Source organism: Papilio machaon, chromosome 17 (genome assembly GCF_912999745.1).
Source record: "Papilio machaon chromosome 17, ilPapMach1.1, whole genome shotgun sequence".
Classification (NCBI taxonomy): domain Eukaryota; kingdom Metazoa; phylum Arthropoda; class Insecta; order Lepidoptera; family Papilionidae; genus Papilio; species Papilio machaon.
The window spans coordinates 910,145-932,202 of NC_060002.1; the positions used below are offsets into that span (position 1 = coordinate 910,145).

At 40.4% G+C, this 22,058-nt stretch overlaps 1 protein-coding gene across 1 annotated transcript; it reads left to right on the forward strand.

Annotated features, from left to right (window-relative positions):
* Window positions 1–701: 701 nt before the first annotated feature.
* On the forward strand, window positions 702–21,862 carry LOC106708619 (integrator complex subunit 1). The gene is made up of 36 exons (XM_045681978.1): window positions 702–982; window positions 1,261–1,430; window positions 1,775–2,044; window positions 2,732–2,867; window positions 3,527–3,617; window positions 4,086–4,221; window positions 4,823–5,028; window positions 5,502–5,664; window positions 6,177–6,323; window positions 6,968–7,165; window positions 7,869–8,015; window positions 8,524–8,696; window positions 9,432–9,584; window positions 10,121–10,274; window positions 10,718–10,923; window positions 11,325–11,559; window positions 12,062–12,132; window positions 12,381–12,561; window positions 12,785–12,943; window positions 13,263–13,440; window positions 13,686–13,920; window positions 14,367–14,533; window positions 14,767–14,957; window positions 15,558–15,719; window positions 16,274–16,412; window positions 16,905–17,038; window positions 17,126–17,248; window positions 17,322–17,443; window positions 17,904–18,036; window positions 18,982–19,170; window positions 19,502–19,707; window positions 19,991–20,182; window positions 20,286–20,444; window positions 20,802–20,934; window positions 21,011–21,182; window positions 21,429–21,862. The coding sequence occupies exons 1-36, from the start codon at window positions 832–834 to the stop codon at window positions 21,638–21,640; spliced, it is 5,994 nt and encodes a 1,997-aa protein (XP_045537934.1). The 5' UTR covers window positions 702–831; the 3' UTR covers window positions 21,641–21,862.
* Window positions 21,863–22,058: the final 196 nt, after the last annotated feature.

Consider the following 22,058-nt stretch of genomic DNA (forward strand, 5'->3'; position numbering starts at 1 on the left):
TTATTAACTCCAGTACGGAAATACAACACTATTACAAAAACGCTACTAAACTTAAGTTTTTACTTTTACGGAAGATACATATAGTGAGCCAAAAAGGCTGTACAGGGTCCTAGGAACTCCGTCTCTAGGATGCGGTAAAAATTACATAATGTGATACAAACTTGAATTATTTTCGCAATCTGCGACACAGCATTTAGTATTAGACATACTAAATAACCAAAATTAACTGCACCAACAAAAAATGAGTCCTCTCTTAAACACGTATTTAGATTAGTAAACACAAATAGCACTGCCGGAGGAACGTGGAGCTCAACTCAACGGACTTAGGTAGCAAAAGCGTCACTAATAATTCTAAATACAACTGAATACAAAACAACACGCAATAACTCTGATCAAACTCAAAATTTATCCAAAACTGGCAAGTGGCAACGGTTATTTCGTTATTTGTTTCTGTCTGGTCTATGGTTAAGTCAAAACATCATAGACAAAACTTAAACATTGATCACAGATAAGATAGCTTTAACTTTTGCTTTTTTAATTACAGCGACATCTAACATTTCTTCATATTAACTTTTTCGACAGCGCCATCTGTACGCAAGTTTTGTAATTATTGATCCTTACACTTATTGTTTAGTACTAAGATTGTGCACCCTGATGCTATTCTACTGTCAATGTGGAGGCGATGTGAGGCGTCGTGTTTGTTATGATTTAATATTATATATTGATTGGTGTTAAGTGATAAAAAAGATCTTAATTCAATTTCCGATTAAGACGCTTTGAAATGTTGATAAAGTTACTTTGTTAGTAAAAGCTACCATTAAAAAAATCGTGATGGAAAGAGGTAAAATGTCATCGGCAGGCCGTGGGGCCAAAAGTAAGGCCCCGCAACATCCCCAGGATATCTTCGCCCTTGGCAGCAAGTCCACGGTAGTAGTCTCTAGAGATTCTGAAAAAAGAAATATACACAAGCCCTCTACAAGTGGTAAGTTTTTGTACCATAAAAAAATCTTGGTTACATTTTTTTGTTCCAATTGATAAAAATAAGATTTAATGCTACTTCACATTTTATTAAGAAATCACCTTATTAGATTACCTAAATATTATAAATTTTGGAACATTTTATTTTAGAAGTAAAACAACTGATGCCCTATAAATAAAATTGTTGAATTCATCCAATTAGAATTAAAAGGGAATATGCCTAATAAGCGAAAACAAATTAAAATATGTATTTAATATGTTTACATACTTGATGTACCTTAGGTGTGGAAAGAAAACGAGAATCATCAGGGTTTGGTAGTCAGCCCCCTAGCAAGAGATCCCGTATAGGCTCACCAGCTGAGACAGTTGGAGGTGCCTCATTAGATGTGGAGCCTGTTGATTTAGTGCCCAATGTTCTTCAAGCATTGGACACTCATAATTCAGATAAATTAGTAAGTATATTTATTTACTAAAATTAAAATGTTAATATTTTAACTGTAAAAATTACTTTTCATTACTATTTTATAGTAAAATCTCTTTACTAAATTCAGTATTTTTCTTATTGGTTTGCACTCTAAAGACCTAAATAAATAATGCATAAAATAATTGTGTGTCCATTTTAAACACAAACAATACTTCTAGTTAATGTATGTTTTCTAATAATTACATTTATGTAATAAAAAACAAAATTGTTGTATTTTTTTAATATTAGTACCATAAACAAGTATATTCGTTGAGCATCATTGATCAGCTTGTTTGTCCCCTTCTCTTATAAAAAAAACCATAATTTTTTCAGTTGGGATTGTTAACTGGATCGATTCGTTTGCTCAAATCTCAAAGATCCAAGGCTGATATAATCCTCTGTATGAGTCTGCTGTACCTTACAAAAATAAGACCGAACATGTTTGCCCATGAGACAGTCACCCAGAGTCTCTGTACATTGCTGAAGAGAGAGCAAGGAGCCGCTTTCAAAAACAAAGGAAATCCTCTTATCTTTGTGTTAGCTTGTAACATGTTGTACGCAGGACATAAGGATAGTTCTAATTGGCCTGATACTTTCATTAAGGTATATATTGTTTTATTTTACATTTTCTACAATAACATGTTACAAATAAAATGTTTATCATTATTTATAAAATCATTATTGTCATTATTTATATTATCTTATAATTTTTAAATAAATTAGAATCTGGAAAGTTTCAAGACTTCAAATATTATTACAATAGCTGTCGCTCGCGACTCCGTCTGTGCGGAATTAAAAAAAACATATTAAATAGCCTATGTGTTGTTCCAGACTATGTTCTACATCTATGCCAAATTTCATCGAAATCCATTGAGTTGTTATGGAGATGCCTTCAAACATACATCCATCCATCCAAACATACACATTTATAGTATTAGTAAGATATAAAATTAATTATTTAATTTAATTTATTATGAAGTTCTTAAATATTTTTAGAACTACTGCTTTTTCAAATGTTTACAATTTCTTTGTTCATATTGTAAGTAATTTAACTATATTTTAATATAGTTTTAATAGGGGCCTTGGTTTCTTTAACTACGCAACTGCCTTTTCTTACTAATATTATAAATGCGAATGTTTAGATGGATGGATGGATATTTATTAGAAGGTATGTGTCTAGAATGGCTCAACAGATTTTGATGAAATTTGGCATGGATGTAGAACACATAGGCAATTAATTAAGTCTTTTTTAACTTGGCCACCAATTTAGTAATTACATTGTCCATGCAGGTGTACATTGAGGATGCCCTCAACGAACGCTGGTGGGTGGACTGCTCCTGGTGCAAGTGTTTTGTGGAAAACATTGTCACTGCTTTCAACACTAAGCAGCCCCCTTCACATCTCATACCTTCCGATAATACTTTGGGTAACTGTAGTCACATTTTTATTATTATTAATAACCATTACTTATTAATGTAGTTAAGTTCTACTGTTCTGGTGTTGCCTAAGAGAGTAAAAGATGACATACTTTTCTTCAAATTAGATTGGTCTCAGAACAGCAATAGCAATCGAGGAATCTGATCAATCATTCAAAGTGATAACTTAAGGTGATAATATTTAGGAATTATATAAAATTTCATTGATTTAGGCTGCTTAAACAATCTAATATGCTTTATGGAAAACCAGAGAGAATATAACTTTTTTATTTATTGACAAAATATGAAGGAAAATATGACTACCATATTTAACTGTACTACAACTAGCGATTTGCGGACTAACTAGTATCTAATCATCATCATCATCATCATCAGCTCACTATACGTCCCCACCGAGGGGCTCGGAGCCTACCCCAATTTATGGATGACTAGGCCATAGTCAACCACGCTGACCCATTGCGGGTTGACTTCACACATATCATTGAATTTCTTCTCAGATATGTGCAGCATCACGATGTTTTCCTTCACCGTAAGAACGTCGGATAGTATCTAATCACTTGTGAATAAATGTTGAAGGAACTTGATGGTTATTGATGGGAGGTTTATAAGTTGCAATGCGAGTTCGTTTTTTATAATTTTAACGTGATAGGTACAATGTCACCATCAGGGTCGGGCTCACCGCTGATGGGTAGTGCGGATGATGACAACGAGACTGACCTCGAGTACACCGTATCACCAAGGTAAGTTATTGTTGGTATCGTTAGTACGTTACTTCTTTAGTCTTGTATACTTTAAAACATTAATTGTTGGTTTCCCATGATTCCGTCTGCACGGAAAAAAACTTAATTTGTTTTTTGTACGGAATGAAAAATTTTTGCGAAATTCATGCAGTCTTTTTGGAGATATCTTCTAGCAAACATCCATCCATCCATCCAAACATTTACATCTATATATATAAAAGAAAGTCGTGTTAGTTACACTATTTATAACTCAAGATCGGTTGAACTGATTTAGCTGAAAATTGATGAGGAGGTAGCTTAGAACTAGGAGACGGACATAGGAACTTTTTTATCTTGTGTGCATTTTTTTTTTCCGCGCGGACGAAGTCGCGGGTAAAATCAAGTTTATAATATTAGTAAGATTCATCAATTTTGAGTTGGTTTAAAAATACAATATAGTAAAAAATAAGATATATTTTGTATATTTAGATACACAAGCAGTTATGAAACAGTGGAGGCAATGGTGCTGGAGGCCATTAAAGAACAAATACAGCGGCGCACTGCTCCAGACACCATCGGCAAAGGCTTTCTCAAACTGTTGTCCGCTACATGTGGATTCCCTGAGGTAATTTTAAAGCTTTGGACTAAAACAAAAATAGATTCTGTGTCTTGTCTAACGTTTGCATTAATTTTTATGTCTTCAAAATTGAATGTTAGCTATTATTTAGGTCATTGAATGCGACCATTTTTAATTTCTGACTGGAATTATAAATTCATTGTCATTTGTCGGTTTATGTTGCTATTATTTTAGTTAGGATTTACTAATATCTATGGGTTTTGAAGGTACTTATAAAATACTAAATGTCGTCCGCGAATCAATAAAAAAAAATTAGTAGCTTATGTTGTGTTCTTCCAGACTATGCCACATCTAAACCAAATTTCAATAAGATCCGTTTAGCCGTTCTGAATATCTCCAGAAGATCATCCAACAAACATCCATCCATCCATCTATACATTCACATCTTATATATATAAAAGAAAGTCGTGTTAGTTACACTATTTATAACTCAAGAACGGCTGAATCGATTTGACTGAAAATTGATGGGCAGGTAGCTTAGAACCAGGAAACGGACATAGGATAATTTTTACCCCGTTTTCTATTTTTTTTTATTCCGCGCGGACGAAGTCGCGGGTAAAAGCTAGTAATATAATAATTAATATTTTAGATACGTATGATAGCTGCGTCTCGGTTAGAGGCATGGCTGCACTCAGGTAAGCTGTGGCGAGCGGCGCAGGAGTTGCTCGCGTATGTGTGCGCGAATGCGGCCGCCGCTGGGCCCAGTGCGGCGCGCGACCATGAGGTGCTGGCACAGCTAGCCCGCATGCGACTCAAGACTAAACCACTACAGGCTGCATATCAAGCCTGTCTGAGGTAAGTCATTCATCTGCCATACTCAGGATTAACAGCCGTATAAAGTACTAAGTAGCTATTCATATCTTCTGTCTCGCTCATGTAACGAAATGTGTCTAAACATGTTTGATTCTCTTTGTAGGTAGTTTTAATTCTTAAAGAGGTTTTTAACAGTGTAAAAAAGGAGTGGGTAAATCTACACTAATGTGTTATTTATTGTTTAAAATTTCGTGAGACATCATAATTAATTAATTAAGAAACAGCTTAACTCACGTTTGATCGTCCGGTGACGGCACCGACTAGTTTCGGACCCACCGGGGGTCCATTTTCAAGGCGAGTGTTTATTCCGAGGACTTTGCGGTCGCGTCGCGTCTCGCACTGATCTGATGTCCCGATGGGTCCGAAACTAGTCGGTGCCGTCACCGGACTATCAAACGTGAGTTAAGCCGTTTCTTAATTAATTAATTGTGTTATTTTTTCCTGTATGTGAATAGGGAGATGGTATCAGACAGTCCGGCGTTACTGCGTAGCGTGGTTACCCACACGATTTATAATGAATTGTCGAATGCCCGCTCGCCTAACAATATGGCCGTACTCGCCGCGTTAGTCCACGCCCAGCCGCAGCTCGTACCTGCCGCCATTGCGGAAACTTACCAGGTCACTGATATACGTATTAAAGTCTTATGTATAATGTTTTTGGCTACAAGAACTCTGTTCATAGACTCTTCTTACTTTAATGTCAAACTTAACGTCCTTAACTAAGCGACTTAATTGATTTCATCAAATAAAGTGTCCTGATTAATCATTCATCGTCATCATCAGCTCACTATAAGTCCCCACCGACGGGTTCGGAGTCTACCCCAAGTTAGGGGTGACTAGGCCATAGTCAACCATAGCCCAGTGCGGGTTGACTTCACACATATCTTTGAATTTCTTCTTAGTTATGTGCAGCATCACGATGTTTTCTTTCACCATAAGAATGTCGGACAAATTTACATATGTAAATCGAAAAACACATTGGTACATGGCGGGATTCGAACCAAGGACCTGCAGAATGCAAGTCAAGTGCTCAACCCTTGAGCCACCGACGCTCTATGATTAATCATTCAGATACAGTAATTCAGTTTTTTTTTTTGTTTGTATATAGTAATACAATGTATGTTGTACAGGAGTTATTGTTTCGGACGGAGGACTATCTGAGACCGATGCGTGCAATGCTACGCGAATGCGTACGCGCAGCGCGCTCTGAAACGCAGGCGTTGTTACCGCTTGCTGCCGCGCTCGCAGCGCCCCCGCAACATGAACCACCACAAGAGGTATACTATAAACAAAAACATGATACATTTTGTTATTAAAGTTGATAGTCCTTTATTGTTACATATTACCACACTCAGGTCGTTTATTTAAAAAAACTAGCTGTTGCCCACGACTCAGTTCGCGCGGGATTTAAAAAATACTTTATTCTATTTTACTTTTAACTATTTTCTACATATATCCCAAATTTATCCATTCAACCGTTTTGGAGATACCTTCAAACAAAAAGCCATGGGGCCGTTCATACAATACGTGTGTTCTGTGACCCCCTCTAGAAATATTCCGTCACAAAAACTAAAACCCTTAGTATGATACATTTCAAATGATATTACATTAATTTTGAGAATGAAAAATATTTATTTAGTTATTATAATAAATTTATATATATATAATAAATAATATTTCTATTGATCAGAAGTCCAAGGATTTTGTAAATGGGCCGAAATATCTATAATCGGTAAATAATGAACGGCGAACGTCAAGTTGCTGTAAACCCCCCGTCCCCCCCTGGTCACATCTTGTCACACTCAGCAAGACCCCTCCTTCCCCCTTTGTATTCGAACGTATTTTATGAACGGCCCCCATCCATCTAAATGTTGGCATTTATAATATTAGTAATATTTATAATCTTATTTTTTTTGTGTAGATCCGCGAGCGCGCTTTCCAGTCGTTAGCGGACTTGTTCGCATGCTGCTGTGTGGTGACGGCGGCGCACAGCAAGCACGCGCCTGAGTACCGCGCGCAGCTGTGTGCTCTGCAGCAGCATGCGCTTGCCTGGCTGCTTGACACCGCGGTACCTGTCTACCGACCCGCCAGGCATGACTACCAGCACGCACTTAACAAGGTACATACGTTATATACACGTACGTACGTACACACGTACGCACATACGTACGTACGCATGTACACACGTACACACGCACGCACGCACGCATGTACTCACGTACACACGCACGTACACACGTACGCACGTACACACGTACACATCTACGCATGTATGTACGTACACGTGCAAATATAACAATCTTAGAGCCAACAGTAGTTATTACTTTTTGACAACTCGAGTTAGAGTAGGTCATGATATAATAGATAGCTCTTGCCCGCGACTCTGTCTGTGCGGAATTAATAAAAACTTAATTAGTAACTTATGTCTTCTTTCAGACTATGTTCTACATCTGTGCTAAATTTCATCTAGATTTATGCAGGTGTTTTGAAAATACGTAGTAACAAACATCCATCCATACAAACATTCACATTTTGAACCGATGCGAAGAAGCTTATATAATATGCACATTGAATTTTACAATAAATTTAATATAAAAATGACAAAACTTGTACAAGATGAAAAATGTGAATAGAAGAAGTAAAAAATAATACGTCAAAACTAAAATATGTCAAAGGAAGAAAAATATTTTATAAAATGTCCAAAAAGGCTTAACTAAAAAGTATGGATGCAACCCCGAGGCCGCAACACATTTATAATATTAGTAAGATTGTACAGTTTGTATAAGTTCTTTTTTTTAATTGTACAATATATTATGTTGCAGATAATGTTCGTGGAGGCTGTGGAGGTGTATAGCAAGGCTGACAACTGGCCGCCGGAGTCGGAGCGAGCTCTCTGCTACAGGCTATGCTGTGAAGCACCTCTGCCACAGAACACACTTCTCAGACTTATTTTTATCGGACTCTCCAAGGTATTTATTAGTGTTACGTCACGACATGTCGACGCCCCCCCCCCCCCACCGAATAACCCCGTAATAGAAAAAATGAAATTTTTCAGGAGAAGCAAAAAAACCGTATTTCTTTAATAACTTCATCAATAATTATTGTACAAGAATCTTTTAGATACCAAAACAAAGCTAATTTTTATAGTTACATTGTATTTAATTTTCATTCATATATTCCGGGCGTATTCTGTGCTATTAAGGAAAAATTATAATACCGGAATAAAAAAAAAACTGTTTCAATAATGACTTTTTATCTCCGTAATTAACATTAAGAGAAATATAAAAAAAATCACAACGTGTAATAGGACCTTTAGATGCCGAATTCGACGGAAAATCAAAAACCCAGTAAGAGTGCATTATAGGATTATTCGATGGGGGCGATTTAAATAGTCTTTTAATTGTTTTTAAAAGTTGATACCTTTTTTCCATTCAATTCACGTTTCATGTGGACTTGTCTAAGAGTATCTTTCCATAGGATATTCCAGTATCTCCTGCGGAGGTGTTCGAGCTGGTGGAACAGCTGGTGCGGAGAGCGTGCGCGCTGCCAGCTGACGATCTGCCGCTGCAGGTCGACAAGCTGGAAATCGTCGACTACATCTTCCAGCTGTGCCAGTTCCATCCGCCTGATAATATCACACTACCAGCAGGGTAAAGACAACAGTCAAAAAAGACAATTTATGTCATACTCTTCGCTCTTGTCTTTGTCGGGACAGATATAAAAAAGTTGTCTATAATATGCCTGCGTGCTTCAGCTACCTTTCTGTCAAAATCCCGTCATAATCGGACCAGCCGTTTTGAAGATTACCTAGAACAAACACAGACTTGCGGACAGACAGACAAAAAATATAAAAATTGGTTTTTCGTTATTAGTAACTCAAGTATATCATGTGTACGAAATATGACTTTTTTTTTGTTATTACATACATTCCTTTTTATTATTATGTATGGATAACATACAGACATTCCCATACTTTCAATATATGTAGATTGTCAGTTTCTTTGGAAAATCAACTTGATTTAAATTTTTTGGTCCTTCGAGTCGGACATGAAAATTAGTGATGCAACGGAAGTGTCTTAGCTTCTACCACACCATCTACATAAACCATCTAGATTAAAAATAGATATAATTATTAGGCATCGGTGGCTCAGGGGTTACGCATTTGACTTGCAATCTGCAGGTCCTGGGTTCAGAAACAGATGTTGAAAAGCACGCGGAACTTCCGCACTTGCGGAAACAGAAACAGAGATCCGTTGCATCACTAATGAAAATACAGTAATGTTTGTCTTTCTATTATATTTGTAACATTTTTATTGGTAAGTTATCTGAATTATTATTGCTTAGTATATTTTTTTAAAGATGTTTTTTTTTTCAATATGTTACAGATACAGTCCGCCAGCGCTGGTGATAACATCGCTGTACTGGCGCGGCTGGATACTGCTCACAATGCTTGCAGCGCACAACCCTCAGGGTTTCGCAGAGCGTGCCGCCGCCACCTACCCCACATTGCGAGCTCTCATAGAGATGTGTATCACAGGGTGAGGATATAAACCAAGTCTTAAGGAATCGTACAAAGGCATTCGCGTCAGAGCGAGTGACGTCATCACCGGACAGTCCGAACTCTACGTACGGTTCCGGCTTATGTCTAAATGAACCTTGAAAAAAAATTGATGATGATTACTATGACTTTTTTTTATCTTTTTTTTCGGGATTTTCGTCCTTTCAGGACATGTCATGACTTTTTATATCTTACTAGCTGTCGCCCGCGACTCCGTCCGCGGGCAGTTAAAAAAAAATGAAAAATAGATGTTGGCCGATTCTCAGACCTACTGAAAATGCTCACAAAATTTCATGAGAATCGGTCAAGCCGTTTCGGAGGAGTACGGTGACGAACATTGTGACACGAGAATTTTATATATTAGATATTTCATAATCTTTGACAGCAAAGAATATGAATGCGAACTTTAAATACTTTGATCGATATTTTTATTAACACGTTCAATGCCACTACTTTCACGTAACATACGGTACGGTACATAACGTGTTCGGCATTGAACGTGTTATTGTATTACAGTAAGCCCAGTATAGAGTGGAGTACGAGTGCCGCTGGTGAGGCGGAGCGGCTGGAGGCGGAGCGCGCGGCCATCCTGCAGCTGGAGACACACCTCGCCAGTGCCAGCAACTCCAAGCTGCCTGTCACGGAGCACACTTCGAGACTGCTCAGTCAGGTACACCTACCACTTTACCAATTCTACCACTAATCTTGTTATTTGTCCAACTGGTCAAGTTTCTTTTACCTCCTTTGCCGATTTTGAATTGAAGACATCTTGACATATTTATGTACTCTTCTAGGGATCTCAAAGTTACAAATGGTAGTTTGTTTTTTTTTGAAGGATTGATATTTGATTTTTGATATTTATATGACGTCTAAGAAACATACTAATATTATAAATGCGAATGTTTGGATGAATGGATCGATGTTTGTTTGAAGGTATCTCCATTAATATTCAACGGATCTCGATGAAAATTTGACATACATGTAAATCACAGTCTGGAAGAATACATAGATTTCTTTTTAAGTTTTTTTTTTAATTAAGTGCGAGTGGAGTCGCGGGTGACAGCTAGTTACCTATAAATGGGGAATCTTATGAAATAGTGATGGTTTCAATAGTTATCATTGCTGGACGCTCTGGGACCAGCACGACGTCCACCGAGTGGTGTGGCGGAAGCTCTGGCGGCGTTGAGCACACAGCTGCGGCTGGGCCGGCTGCTGTGCCGGCAGCCCGCGCTGCTGCTGCAGCTGGTTGAGAGACATGGCACACGCCGCGCTATGCCCTGGCTACACCAGCTGCTGAAGCACGACCAGCTGGAACTCAGGTAAACGTTATGTGAAGTACCATAGAAACTCATACTATTCGTATATCTCTATCTTTTATTTAGGAAAAAATTAGTAAACTCGTTTCTTTTTTTAGTTTGACCGAATCATTTAGTTAGTTTATACCAGTGATTGTCAAACTTATTTTCTTTCGCCGCCCCCTTTGAAAATAAATTATATTTCAGAGCCCCCTAATTTTTACAATTTTCAAAAAACCACAATTTCATTACTTTAATAAATTTCAATGCCCCCATTTTTGGGCCCCTTATCGCCCCTTCTTAGGTTTCAAACGCCCCCAAGGGGGCGTTATCGCCCACTTTGGGAAACACTGGTTTATAAAATGTTGTTATATATTAATTAGACATAATATTTCAATGGATATGTGCGTGTGTTTGTTTTGTAGTGTGCTGCCGGTGCAATGCTTGTGCGAGTTCCTGTCTGCGGGTGGTGCAGGGGGTGGTGCAGGGGGCGGGGCTGGAGGTGCAGGGGGCGGGGCGAGCGAGGCGGGCAAGGCGGGCGAGTTGTGTGCGCACTTGCGCCGCACGCTGGCCAGTGAGGAGGGCGCGCGCGCAGTTCTGCACTACTACATGCAGCGTCTCGCGCACTCGCACAAACACACTCGCGCCGCCGCAAATAGGGCAAGTTGTACATCATCATCATCATCATCATCAGCTCACTATACGTCCCCACCGAGGGGCTCGGAGCCTACCCCAAGTTATGGGGGACTGTGTGTGTGACCATCCTTTTCTTAATAGGAAAGTATGGGAAGGGGAAGTGGATTTGGCGGAAGAGGGGACGCATAGAAAGGAGAAATATCCTCTTTCTGTGCGTCCCCTTCTCCGTTAATTAAAGGTAGGCAACGCATCTGCATTTGTGGATGTCTATGGGCAACAGTCGCCTCGCTTCGGCGAATTCTGGTGACCGTTTGCTCGTTTGCCACCTTATGATGTAAAAAAAAAAGTATTTCTGCGTATTATCTGATGAGTGTGCGTGCCGCAAGCCATATTCTAGATATGGAAGGGAAAGGGAAGTAGATATAGGGGTGTGGAGATGTATACGAAAGTGAAATATCCTTTTTCTGTAAATCCTCTAAAGCTATAAATGTGAGTTATATTTAAAAGATTGTATAAAAATTCTCAGGGTCTCAAACTAGTGCTGTCGCAATCCGAAGATACCGCGGAGATGGACTATAATGCGGATGTTAGCCCCGAGTGAGTTAATTTTTTTTAGTTTTAAAGTAATACTAGCTTTTACCCGCGACTCCGTTCGCGCGGAATAAAAAAAATACACACAAGATAAAAAAGTTCCTATGTCCGTCTCCTAGTTCTAAGCTACCTGCCCACCAATTTTCAGTCAAATCGATTCAGCCGTTCTTGAGTTATAAATAGTGTAACTAACACGACTTTCTTTTATATATATAGATGAAAGTATGGATAAAAAATAATGTTTGTATGTATAGAGAGTGGTTGGGGTTGCTGTGGCAGTTGCGGCATTGGGGTGCGGTGAGGGGGGAGGCTGTGGCGCGAGTGCGGGCCGCCTGTCTGGTGGAGTGCGCGCCGCGACATCTGGCGGCGTACCTCGCCTTCCTTGCGGACCACGTTGATGCCACACCGGAACTGGATCATACGGATATCGTGCTTGTGAGTGGAACAGTTACCATTACACTTTTATGTGTGAAATTCATCAAAAGATCCTATTAAAAAACACACGTCAATAGAAAAGAATTGCAGAATGCAAGAAAAAGGTAATTTCGTAATATTTTTTTTTTTATTTTGAGAGTTACAACGTCACATAACTTTTTAAATGTATTTTTAAATCTTTTGTAACAGTCATCGATGTTTTACTGAGTGAAACTTTATTCAGGATTTAAGCCAAGTGCTGATGGAGCGTACGACGGTGACCCACTGCGTGCTGCCGCCGGTGGAGAGTCGCGAGGCTGGGGGCGCGCGCGACGACAGACTGCGCGACCAGCATCGCGCGCTGCACTCACTCACGCGCATACTGCACGCGCATCTCAGACAAGTAACTGTCCTACCTTTTCTCTACAATGTATTTCTAAACTGTTTTAATTTTAGCTTAATTTAGATTTACTTCATTCTTACAAAATATTAAATCAAAAATTCATTTTTCACTCGTGTACTCGATTACGAAAAATTTATTACAATCAGTTCAGTAATTAACCGTTGATTTCTGAGATTAAAATCTCTTTATAAAACATATGACCATCCCTGTCACTTTTGACATTGTTTTAAACGGGAATTTGGTCTTAGAAACGTACAGAAAACAACATATGTAGCAAGACGTTTAATTACGGTAAATAAATTGCATCTGTGTTGCTCAGGCGATCCGCAGTGGCGTGGAGGATGAGGAGGAGGAGGCAGAGGGCGGGGAGGATGGTGGTGAGGGGTGGGGCGGCGGAGAGCGTGTGCTGCTACAGTGGTCGGGCGGCAGACGCGCGCGCCTGCACGTCGTGCTCGTGCACGCGCACCTCAAGCTACTCTGCTACGGACCTTCCATATGTAACTACTTTCATATTTCAAATATCAAATGTAACAAATTTAAAGTTATAGTCAAATAATTGACTTAAAAGAAAAAAATGACATAACAACTATAGTACAAAGTAGATCTTGTGACATTTTTTTTATGTTGACACAGGGGCGCTAGTGTGTTGTGGTAATTTACTTTGACTTATGTCCACCGGTTCAAATAACCTTGTCAGTCTGTGGTTGAGAAATGTACACTAAGGCACAGCTTTTGTTGTCAGACGACACAAACCAGGAGATGTACTCGTGGCTGCAGTCAATGTGGGTGGGTGGTGAGGGCGGGGCGTGGGGTGCGGCGGGGGCGGGGGCGGACGAGACTCTGCTGCCTGATTGGCTGCGGCTACACCTGGTGCGCTCGGCACGCCCTCCACTGCTGGAGGCGGGCCTGCGCGCTCTGCCTGCACACAAGCTTGCACTCTTCATACAGACCTTTGGCATGCCCGTCGCTTCTATGAGGTTTGTGGTTGTTTTCGCCTTATTATAGGTTTTTTGAAATACTAAATCCAAGACTTATAATTAAATTTTTAATTATTTCATGGTGGGTTCTCTTGGTTAGTTTTTTTAATTCTTTAATTTGAATTTATTTTTTGATTCCGCAAATGGTCATTGTTTTTAAATTTACTCGTAGAGGCTGAACTTAGGTAGAGAAAAGTTTCCTTCCTAAGATTATCTGTCAACCGCGTCTTACGTAACGCGCGTCAACGCGTCAACTACCATCTTTAGACCACATCTTCACCTCATCGGGTGAGATCGTGGTCAAGCGCTAACTTTTTCAATATATAAAAAAAAAAAACTTAATTAGTAGTCTATATGTTTCTTATAACAATCATTTATCCATCCATCCATCCATACATTTGTATTAAAATATAAGTAAGATGTATAAAGACGTGTCTGTGGTGTAGTGCTCTGCTGGGTGCACTGGACGCGTGTCCTGCAGGCGCAGTGGTACGTCTGGGTGTAGAGCGAGGCTACATGGCGCAGCTGCTGACGGTGCAGCGAGCACGCGGTGCTACTGGTGGTGCGGCCTTCGCTGCAGCACTCGGTCTGCAGCAGCCACATCTGCCACCAGGTATGAAATCATACGACGACGAATTGTCCCTTTTGTTTTCTCACCCGATTCTTATAAAGAAACGATGGGAAAGGAAATATCGATTTTACGGAAGAGGGGATCCATAGGAAGAGAAAATATTCTCTTGTTGTGCGTCTCTTCCTCTGTAAATTATAGAGACGCAATGCATCAAATCATTCAATCAATCTTGTAGAATTCTTTGATGCAACAGTAATCAAAGTTATTATCCGCAGACGACACACAGTTCGCGGAGGAGGTGTTACCCGAGGAGACAGAGTCAGTGTGGGACATGGTGGGGGTGGGGGGCGGAGTCTCCGCCAAGCCGCGTCTGGAGCCCGAGCACGTGCCGGGACTGCTGGCCGCCGTGTACGATGCCCAGGATTGTCACTTCGATGTTGACACAGCATGCACACAACTCAATGCCGTAAGATAGTTCCACATTTAGATAAAAATAAAGTAATGTAGTTAATTCAACGAAATTTTTAGATTTTTTTTAAATTTAATTTTCATGTAATATTAATTCGCCGAAATATCGAAGCGACCACTGCCCATAGACATTGGAGCACGGATGAGAGGACATACAAAGGATATTTCCCCTTTCTATGCGTCTTTTCCGACAAATACATTTCCCTTCCCCATGTTTTCCTTGAAAGTAAAAGGTGGGAAGGGAAAGGGAACTATACTTAAACCTATCGTCACCACTCTACATACTGTAAACGGAATTGCTTCCACAAGTCGCATGTCTTCTGTGTGGCCAATTTGTGCTACAGATGTTGTTTTTTTATCAACAAGTGGCAAACGAGCAAACGGCCACCAGAATTCGCCGCAATAGCGAGGCGACCGTTGCCCATAGACATCCGAAAATGCAGATGCGTTGCCTACATTTGATCAACATAGAAGGGGACGCCCAGAAAGAGGATATTTCCCCTTCCTATGCGTCTCTTCTTCCGCCTAATCCACTATTGTTGGCGTCTACCAGTTAAAATGTTAGTTAGTGGTTGTTTAACAAGGGATATTGTGTTAGTTTATAGCAGAGGAGGGTAGTCGTGGTGAGGAAGGGCAGTATACACGAGCCGCGTGCGGTTTCCTGAGGGGTGTGTCGCCGCACGCACTGCCGCGCCGCCCCGCACACTCTGCGGCCTTGTTGCGTACACTACACGCAGCCAAACCGCGAGCACTGCCTGAGGTAACCCCACTTCACACTTGTGTAAAAAGTAGGTCAATATAACAAGCTTATAAAGTACTAGCTTTTACCCGCGACTCCGTCCGCGCGGAATAAAAAAATAGAAAACGGGGTAAAAATTATCCTATGTCCGTTTCCTGGTTCTAAGCTACCTGCCCACCAATTTTCATTCAAATCGATTCAGCCTTTCTTGAGTTATAAATAGTGTAACTAACACGACTTTCTTTTATATATATATAGATTATAGGCGTCTAAAAATAATTGTATACTGTCACTTGGCTAAATAAGAAATCTCTTTTATAAGCGAGAGTGATAGGCCTGTACCGGACTACCTCCATGAGCGAGATATTCCAGATAAAGAGAAACCTCTATAAGCGAGAAAAATATCGCAGTCCCTTGAACTCGCTTATCTTTATTCGAATTTATTTAAAATAATTTTAGATAAAATTGTAGTGTTTATTAAAGTGAAGGCAATTAATAAGATGTAAAGAACTTGTAATATGGAAAGTTTGATTTTTTTAAATTATTTCATCGTTTATTGTACTGTGTGTGTTCAGATAGCTAGATCTCTGCTGTCTGCGGGCAAGTGTGTGTCTGGTGCTGTGGGGGAGCTGTTGCAGGCGGCGGCGGGGGCGGCGCCCGAGGCCCGCGCCCCTCACCTGCCACACAACACCACCAAGGAACACCTCGTCGCAGGTATGAACCAATTGCGGTGAAAAACGTTAACAGTGGTAGACGCCAGCAACAACATCAGTTGCAGGAATTGTCCTCGCTCAGTGAAATACCACGACCTTACAGAAGACACGCGGAAAGTAGAAGTAATTCCAACTACAGTCTGATGAGTGTGGTGCCGGTGATCTAATTTTAGTCCTTTTTCCCTTGTCACCCTTTTCTTATAAGGAAAGGATGGAAAGGGGATGATGGAGGAGGAGACGCATAGGAAGGTTAAACATTCTCTTTTTGTGCGTCTTCTCCTTCGTCGATTGAAGGTAGGCAACGCATCTGTAATTGCGAATGTCTACGGGCAACGGTCGCTTCGCCATTTCGACGAATTCATGTCGCCGTTTGCTCGTTTAACACCTTGAAATATATAAAAAAAAGTTTTTTTTAATGATAGCAATACCAAACTTTGTCTGTTATTTTCAAATTATTGTTATTTTTGGTTCACATTCACCGTTTACTCTGTAGCACTTGAAGCGACCACGCCAAGGAATTTGGAGGCGGTTGGTAACCACATCATAGAGACTCAGGACACGCAGATGGTGGTTGAAGTCATCTCCATACTGCTGGAGAAGAGTCAAGAGGGGCATTACGAAACAAAGGTATGTAACAAACGGTACAATATAGGAAAGAAGTTGCTGTTGGTTTCGAGCTTGATGCTGCTATTCTTGGTAACTTTGTTGATGCAGGTGAAGTGTGAGACTGAGGAGGAGGAGGAGGCAGGTGCACACGTGTTCTCACGACGTGGGTTGGGCTGCGGTCTGCTGCTCGACTGGCTGTCGGAGCTGCAGCGTGAGACCCTCGGCAGACAGGTATTCTGATGCTTACGCTGGATAGTAATTCTAGGAATTTTGCAATAATAACTGTATGTAACTCTGTCTACAGATGAAATTAATGTTCGTCGCTGGAGGCGCCCCCTGGCGGCCATTGTTAGTCACACTACTGGCACACCGCGCTTCCTGGAAGACTCTCCATTCATGTCTTACCACTTTGTTGGAACCGCAAGGGTAAATTGTCAACTGATTCTAAAAACAACCTTATTTATTTAAAAAAAAAAAGCTTATTTTCCGTTTACCGTTCCGAAATATGTTTTGCTATGATAATTATAGATACGTAATGATAACATCCATCCATCCATCCACCTATTTATAATTTTACTAAGCGCAGGAATAGTTGAGTCCGTTCTTGTATACGCTGAGTTGACTATCTTTTGCCATACTTTCGTAGTTTTTTTTTGTGACAATATTATTTTCTAGTATCAATACTAGTTATTTATATTGTATAACTAGTAGCCGCCCGCGACATCGTCCGCGCGGTATTAAAAAAAGCATAACAAGTAGCCTATGTGTTCTTCGAATTTCATCAAGATCCGTTTAACCGTTCCGCAGATACCTTCAAAAATCCATCCATCCATCCATCTAAACATTCGCATTTATAATATTAGTAAGATTTGTATTTATATTTCAGTGGTTGGTCTGCGAGTGCTGTGTTGGACTTTGCAGCAACGTTGTCAGGAAGTCCTCGTGTATGGCAAGGTCGAGATCGCGCAACTCCTAAACACTACGAACCCGAAGATACGCTGCAGCTCACGCACAAACAGGTATAAAGTTAATGTACTTCGTCTATATCTAGACGAAATGGAAAGTCTGATTATGTACATATTTACAATGGACTATGTGAGTTTGAGTCTAAGATTACTGTTGAATAACTAAAATAAAACACTTATTTCGTCCTAGCGATCCATTCAGATACTAGATTTTTTTTTCACATATAAAATTTTTGTTTATTTGACATTTTTAAAAAAAATTCAGAAAATTATAAAGTGTTTTGATTACAATATTTACGGCCAATCTCTAACAACTACAAAACGACTCTGAATGTGGCATAATATTAATTTCGTTGTGTGTTACCGCACTCATTTCTTATGTGCATAAAATTGAGTGTAGATTTAGTATTTTAAATTTACTAAAAGTCTTGTTTAATGATCAACTAACGTTCGCCCGCGAAAACGTCCGCGTGGTGGGTTAAAAAGAAACTTAGTAAGTAGCTTCTAGATACCTTCTAACAATCATCCATCTATCCACACATCCAAACTTTCACATTTATAATTAACATCATCAACCTGCCCTTATCCTTGGAGGGTCGGCATAGTATATACAACTCCTCCATACATCTCTATCAGCCGTCATATCTGAATTTACCTCATGGGTAAGAACCCATATCGTCTTTCACATAATCTATCCATACTTTCTTTGGTCTTCCTCTACCTTTGTAGCCATCCACATTCAATCTTATTACTTTTTTGTTTATATGACCATCATCCCTCCACATAACATGTCCAAACCACGCTAACCTTCTGCTCCTCAATTTCTTGATAACTGGCGCTACTTTCAAACTTCCTCTGATATACACATTCTTATCTCTTGTCACACAACACATCCATCTTAGCATACACATCTCAGTTACTTGTAACCTTCTTTCATCTAAAACCTTTAACTTTCGAATTTATAATATTAGTAAGAAGTAAGATTGAGTATTATTTTAGCTGGAAGTACTTATCGGGTACGTGGGTGCGGAGGGTGCTGCGGCGGGCAGTGTGGAGGAGGCGCGGCGGCGTGCGGAGGCCCGTCTGCCTCTCGTGCTGCGCTGCTGCGGTACTCCGCACGCCCTCCTCGCTGCAGCACTGGCCGCCGCAAGAGACCATCCCTTACTACTTCTATTGTTGTACATGAAGGTATTGTCAGCACTACACTCACTTCTCTCACTCAGAAATATTGTTCGTAAACAGCCATCTTTTCTAGTCTAGGGTTATGGACAAAAGACAGCAAATGCATTTAGAAATAATGAGATTTATTTCAAGGGATAAAACAAGAGCTAGCACAGTTACAGACGAAAAGTGCATTTATTTAAAAAAAAAACCATAGACATTGACACATAGGAAACTGACAGTTGTCAATGTCACTGTCTAATCATAAACGTCAAACACTAGAAATATTTTATTGTTTAATGCATTAAATTACATCTAATGGTGGAAATGTCTTCAAATTGTAAGATGATATGTGCAGGTGCCAAAGATAGTGCAACTGATGCAAGAGAGCGAGGATCGCGCTGTCAGGGGGGCGCTGCAGTCGCTGGAGGAGTTGGCGGGTGGTGTGGGGGGTGAGGCGGTGCGAGCTGCGCGCGCATCTACCTGCGCCACCGACCGCGTGTCGCACGCTCTGCTCACCGCACTAGCTGCCGCTCATCCACACTCTAAAGACCTTACACAAAGGTATAAGCTACTAGTACCTAACAAGCGCCCATTAACATGAAAAACTATAATATTGTGTCATTCGCACTAATCAATAAGTAGTCTATAAAATGAAGTTTTTTCTAACATGTCGTTGATGCTTGAAAACTTTACGATTGCCAACATACAAAAATAATTACCGATATCATGTTGCGGCAAATGTTTTATACTACAATTTTTTGTATTCGAATTTTATTAATTTCGTTTTTTATTTATTAATCTTTTATGAGTAATAATAAATTTACTATAAATGTCTTCATTATAGAGCTTGGCGTATAGAATCATTGGCGCGTGCACTGTGGTCGCGCGTGCGAGGTGCGGGCACGCGCGCGCTGCCGCTGTGCGGGGCGCTGCTCCGCGGCGTGCGCGCTGAGCACACGCGTAACCCGCCGCACGCGCACCTCCTCGCAGCGCTAGAGGTGCTGCCTGACTCTGACCTCTTCTCTGACCCCGCCAGGTAAAATAGACAATTGTGTAAATTTTTCTTCCTAATTATTTTAAGCCTAAGTCTTCATTTGACGACTCTGTGAGCGACAGTTAATTATGTTTGATATATTTAGTGACGAGTTGTACGAGATCTTGGAGTGTTTCCTGCACATAATGCGACAGGGAGAGACGGCCGCGCTGTCGCAGCGTGTGGCCGCGTTGATGCGCCGCTTCGCCGCCGCTCGCCCTCAGCGTGCTGCCGCGTTCATGCACGCGCACAGAGACACCATCGCGTGAGTATACGATAAAGATATAAACACAATATCCGCCTCGAAGGACCAACAAGTTTGTTTGAGCCTATTGTTTAGCTTGCTTCGTTTTTTTGTTTTATAAGATACATAAATAATAATTCATACACACATTCGCATATACACATACACACCTCACAAATACACATACTTAATATCATATTTTTGTACTGTAACACATACTATAGTAACGTAAGATCGTAAATAAGAGAAGGCGCTGTCTCCTGTAACACAGGTTACACCTAGCACAGGTGACAGAACTCTATTAAAATTGTAAAAATATATTTAGCTCAATAGCGAGTTTTTTAATATTTTGTTTTAATAATAAATATTGTATGACAGGATGGTGCCGGCACTAGTTGGTGCGTGCACGGGCGAGGTAGCTGCACCTGCGTCGGCAGCACCACCCCCACAAGCCCTGCTGGCGTTGCAACGACGAACTGCGCCACCGGACGAACTTGCAACACACGTGCAGGTATAGTTAAATGCATTTGTGACGCGATATGTACTTTGCAATTTAACGATTTTCTAATGTATGTTGGTGTATGCAGGAGATAGAGGCGTGGGGCGTGAGACGGGGCGGGGCGTGGGGTGGGCGGGGCGTCGCGGAAACACTGCTGCGGGCCACAGCGCCGCTGGCAGCTTCGCCGCATGGCCCACTGCGCACTGCTGCACTCTCACTGCTCGCCAAGCTGCTGCCAGCTGCACCAGACTCCACGCCCGGTCAGCACAATACTTACTGTTTTAATATTTTTTAATAGCTCACTTGTTGATTTAGTAAAGAAGCACCAGGACTTAGTGCATAAAAAATAGGTTATCTTTAAAATTTAAAACCTAAATTATAATAATAACTAGGGTTGCCTGTTTTTCCTTAGCTATATTTCTAAAATGAATTTTCGTGTATTTAACTCACATGAAATCAAGAAAAAAAATGATTACTGTTTTGCAATATAAAGGTATTTTTTACAGGTCTTCAAGCGATCATGGAATGTCTAGACTCGAATCAACCTGAGGTGGCGCAGTCTGCACTTGACAAGATGTCGGAGCTGATAGTGGGCGTTCAAGAGCACGCTGGCCGCATCCTGGCGCGTGTCTTCGAGCTGGGGATGCGCTCCCGCCTGCCAGCCGAGCTGTGCATCGCGAGGTGTGTCGCCGCTATCAATCTACAGAGAGGTTGCTGAAAAAACCGATTGCCCGTGTAGAGGCGGGCAATAAATCCAAGTGAACATTGTGAAAGTGTTGTTGAAATCCTGCTCGAAGGACCAGTATATTGAATATATGGATAGTGACATTTGTTAATGAATTTTTATAGTGTTAGTAAAAAAACAAATCTGATTGAGTGGTAAAAAAAGTATCAAATGTTTTATATAAAACAAAATGTGACAATTATGGATTGTTAAAGTGAAGGAAATATTCAATTTTATAAAATAAAAAATATGTGAAGTGTGTCATAGATACTTCAATATTGTTGTAAATATATCAAACAAAAAGACTTTTTTGTTTCTAATATAACTAAGGTATAAGGAGGATGAGAGGACAACCCAAAGCCCGATCAGACAATATTGTCTTTACTTTAACTTTTATTATATAATAAAAGTA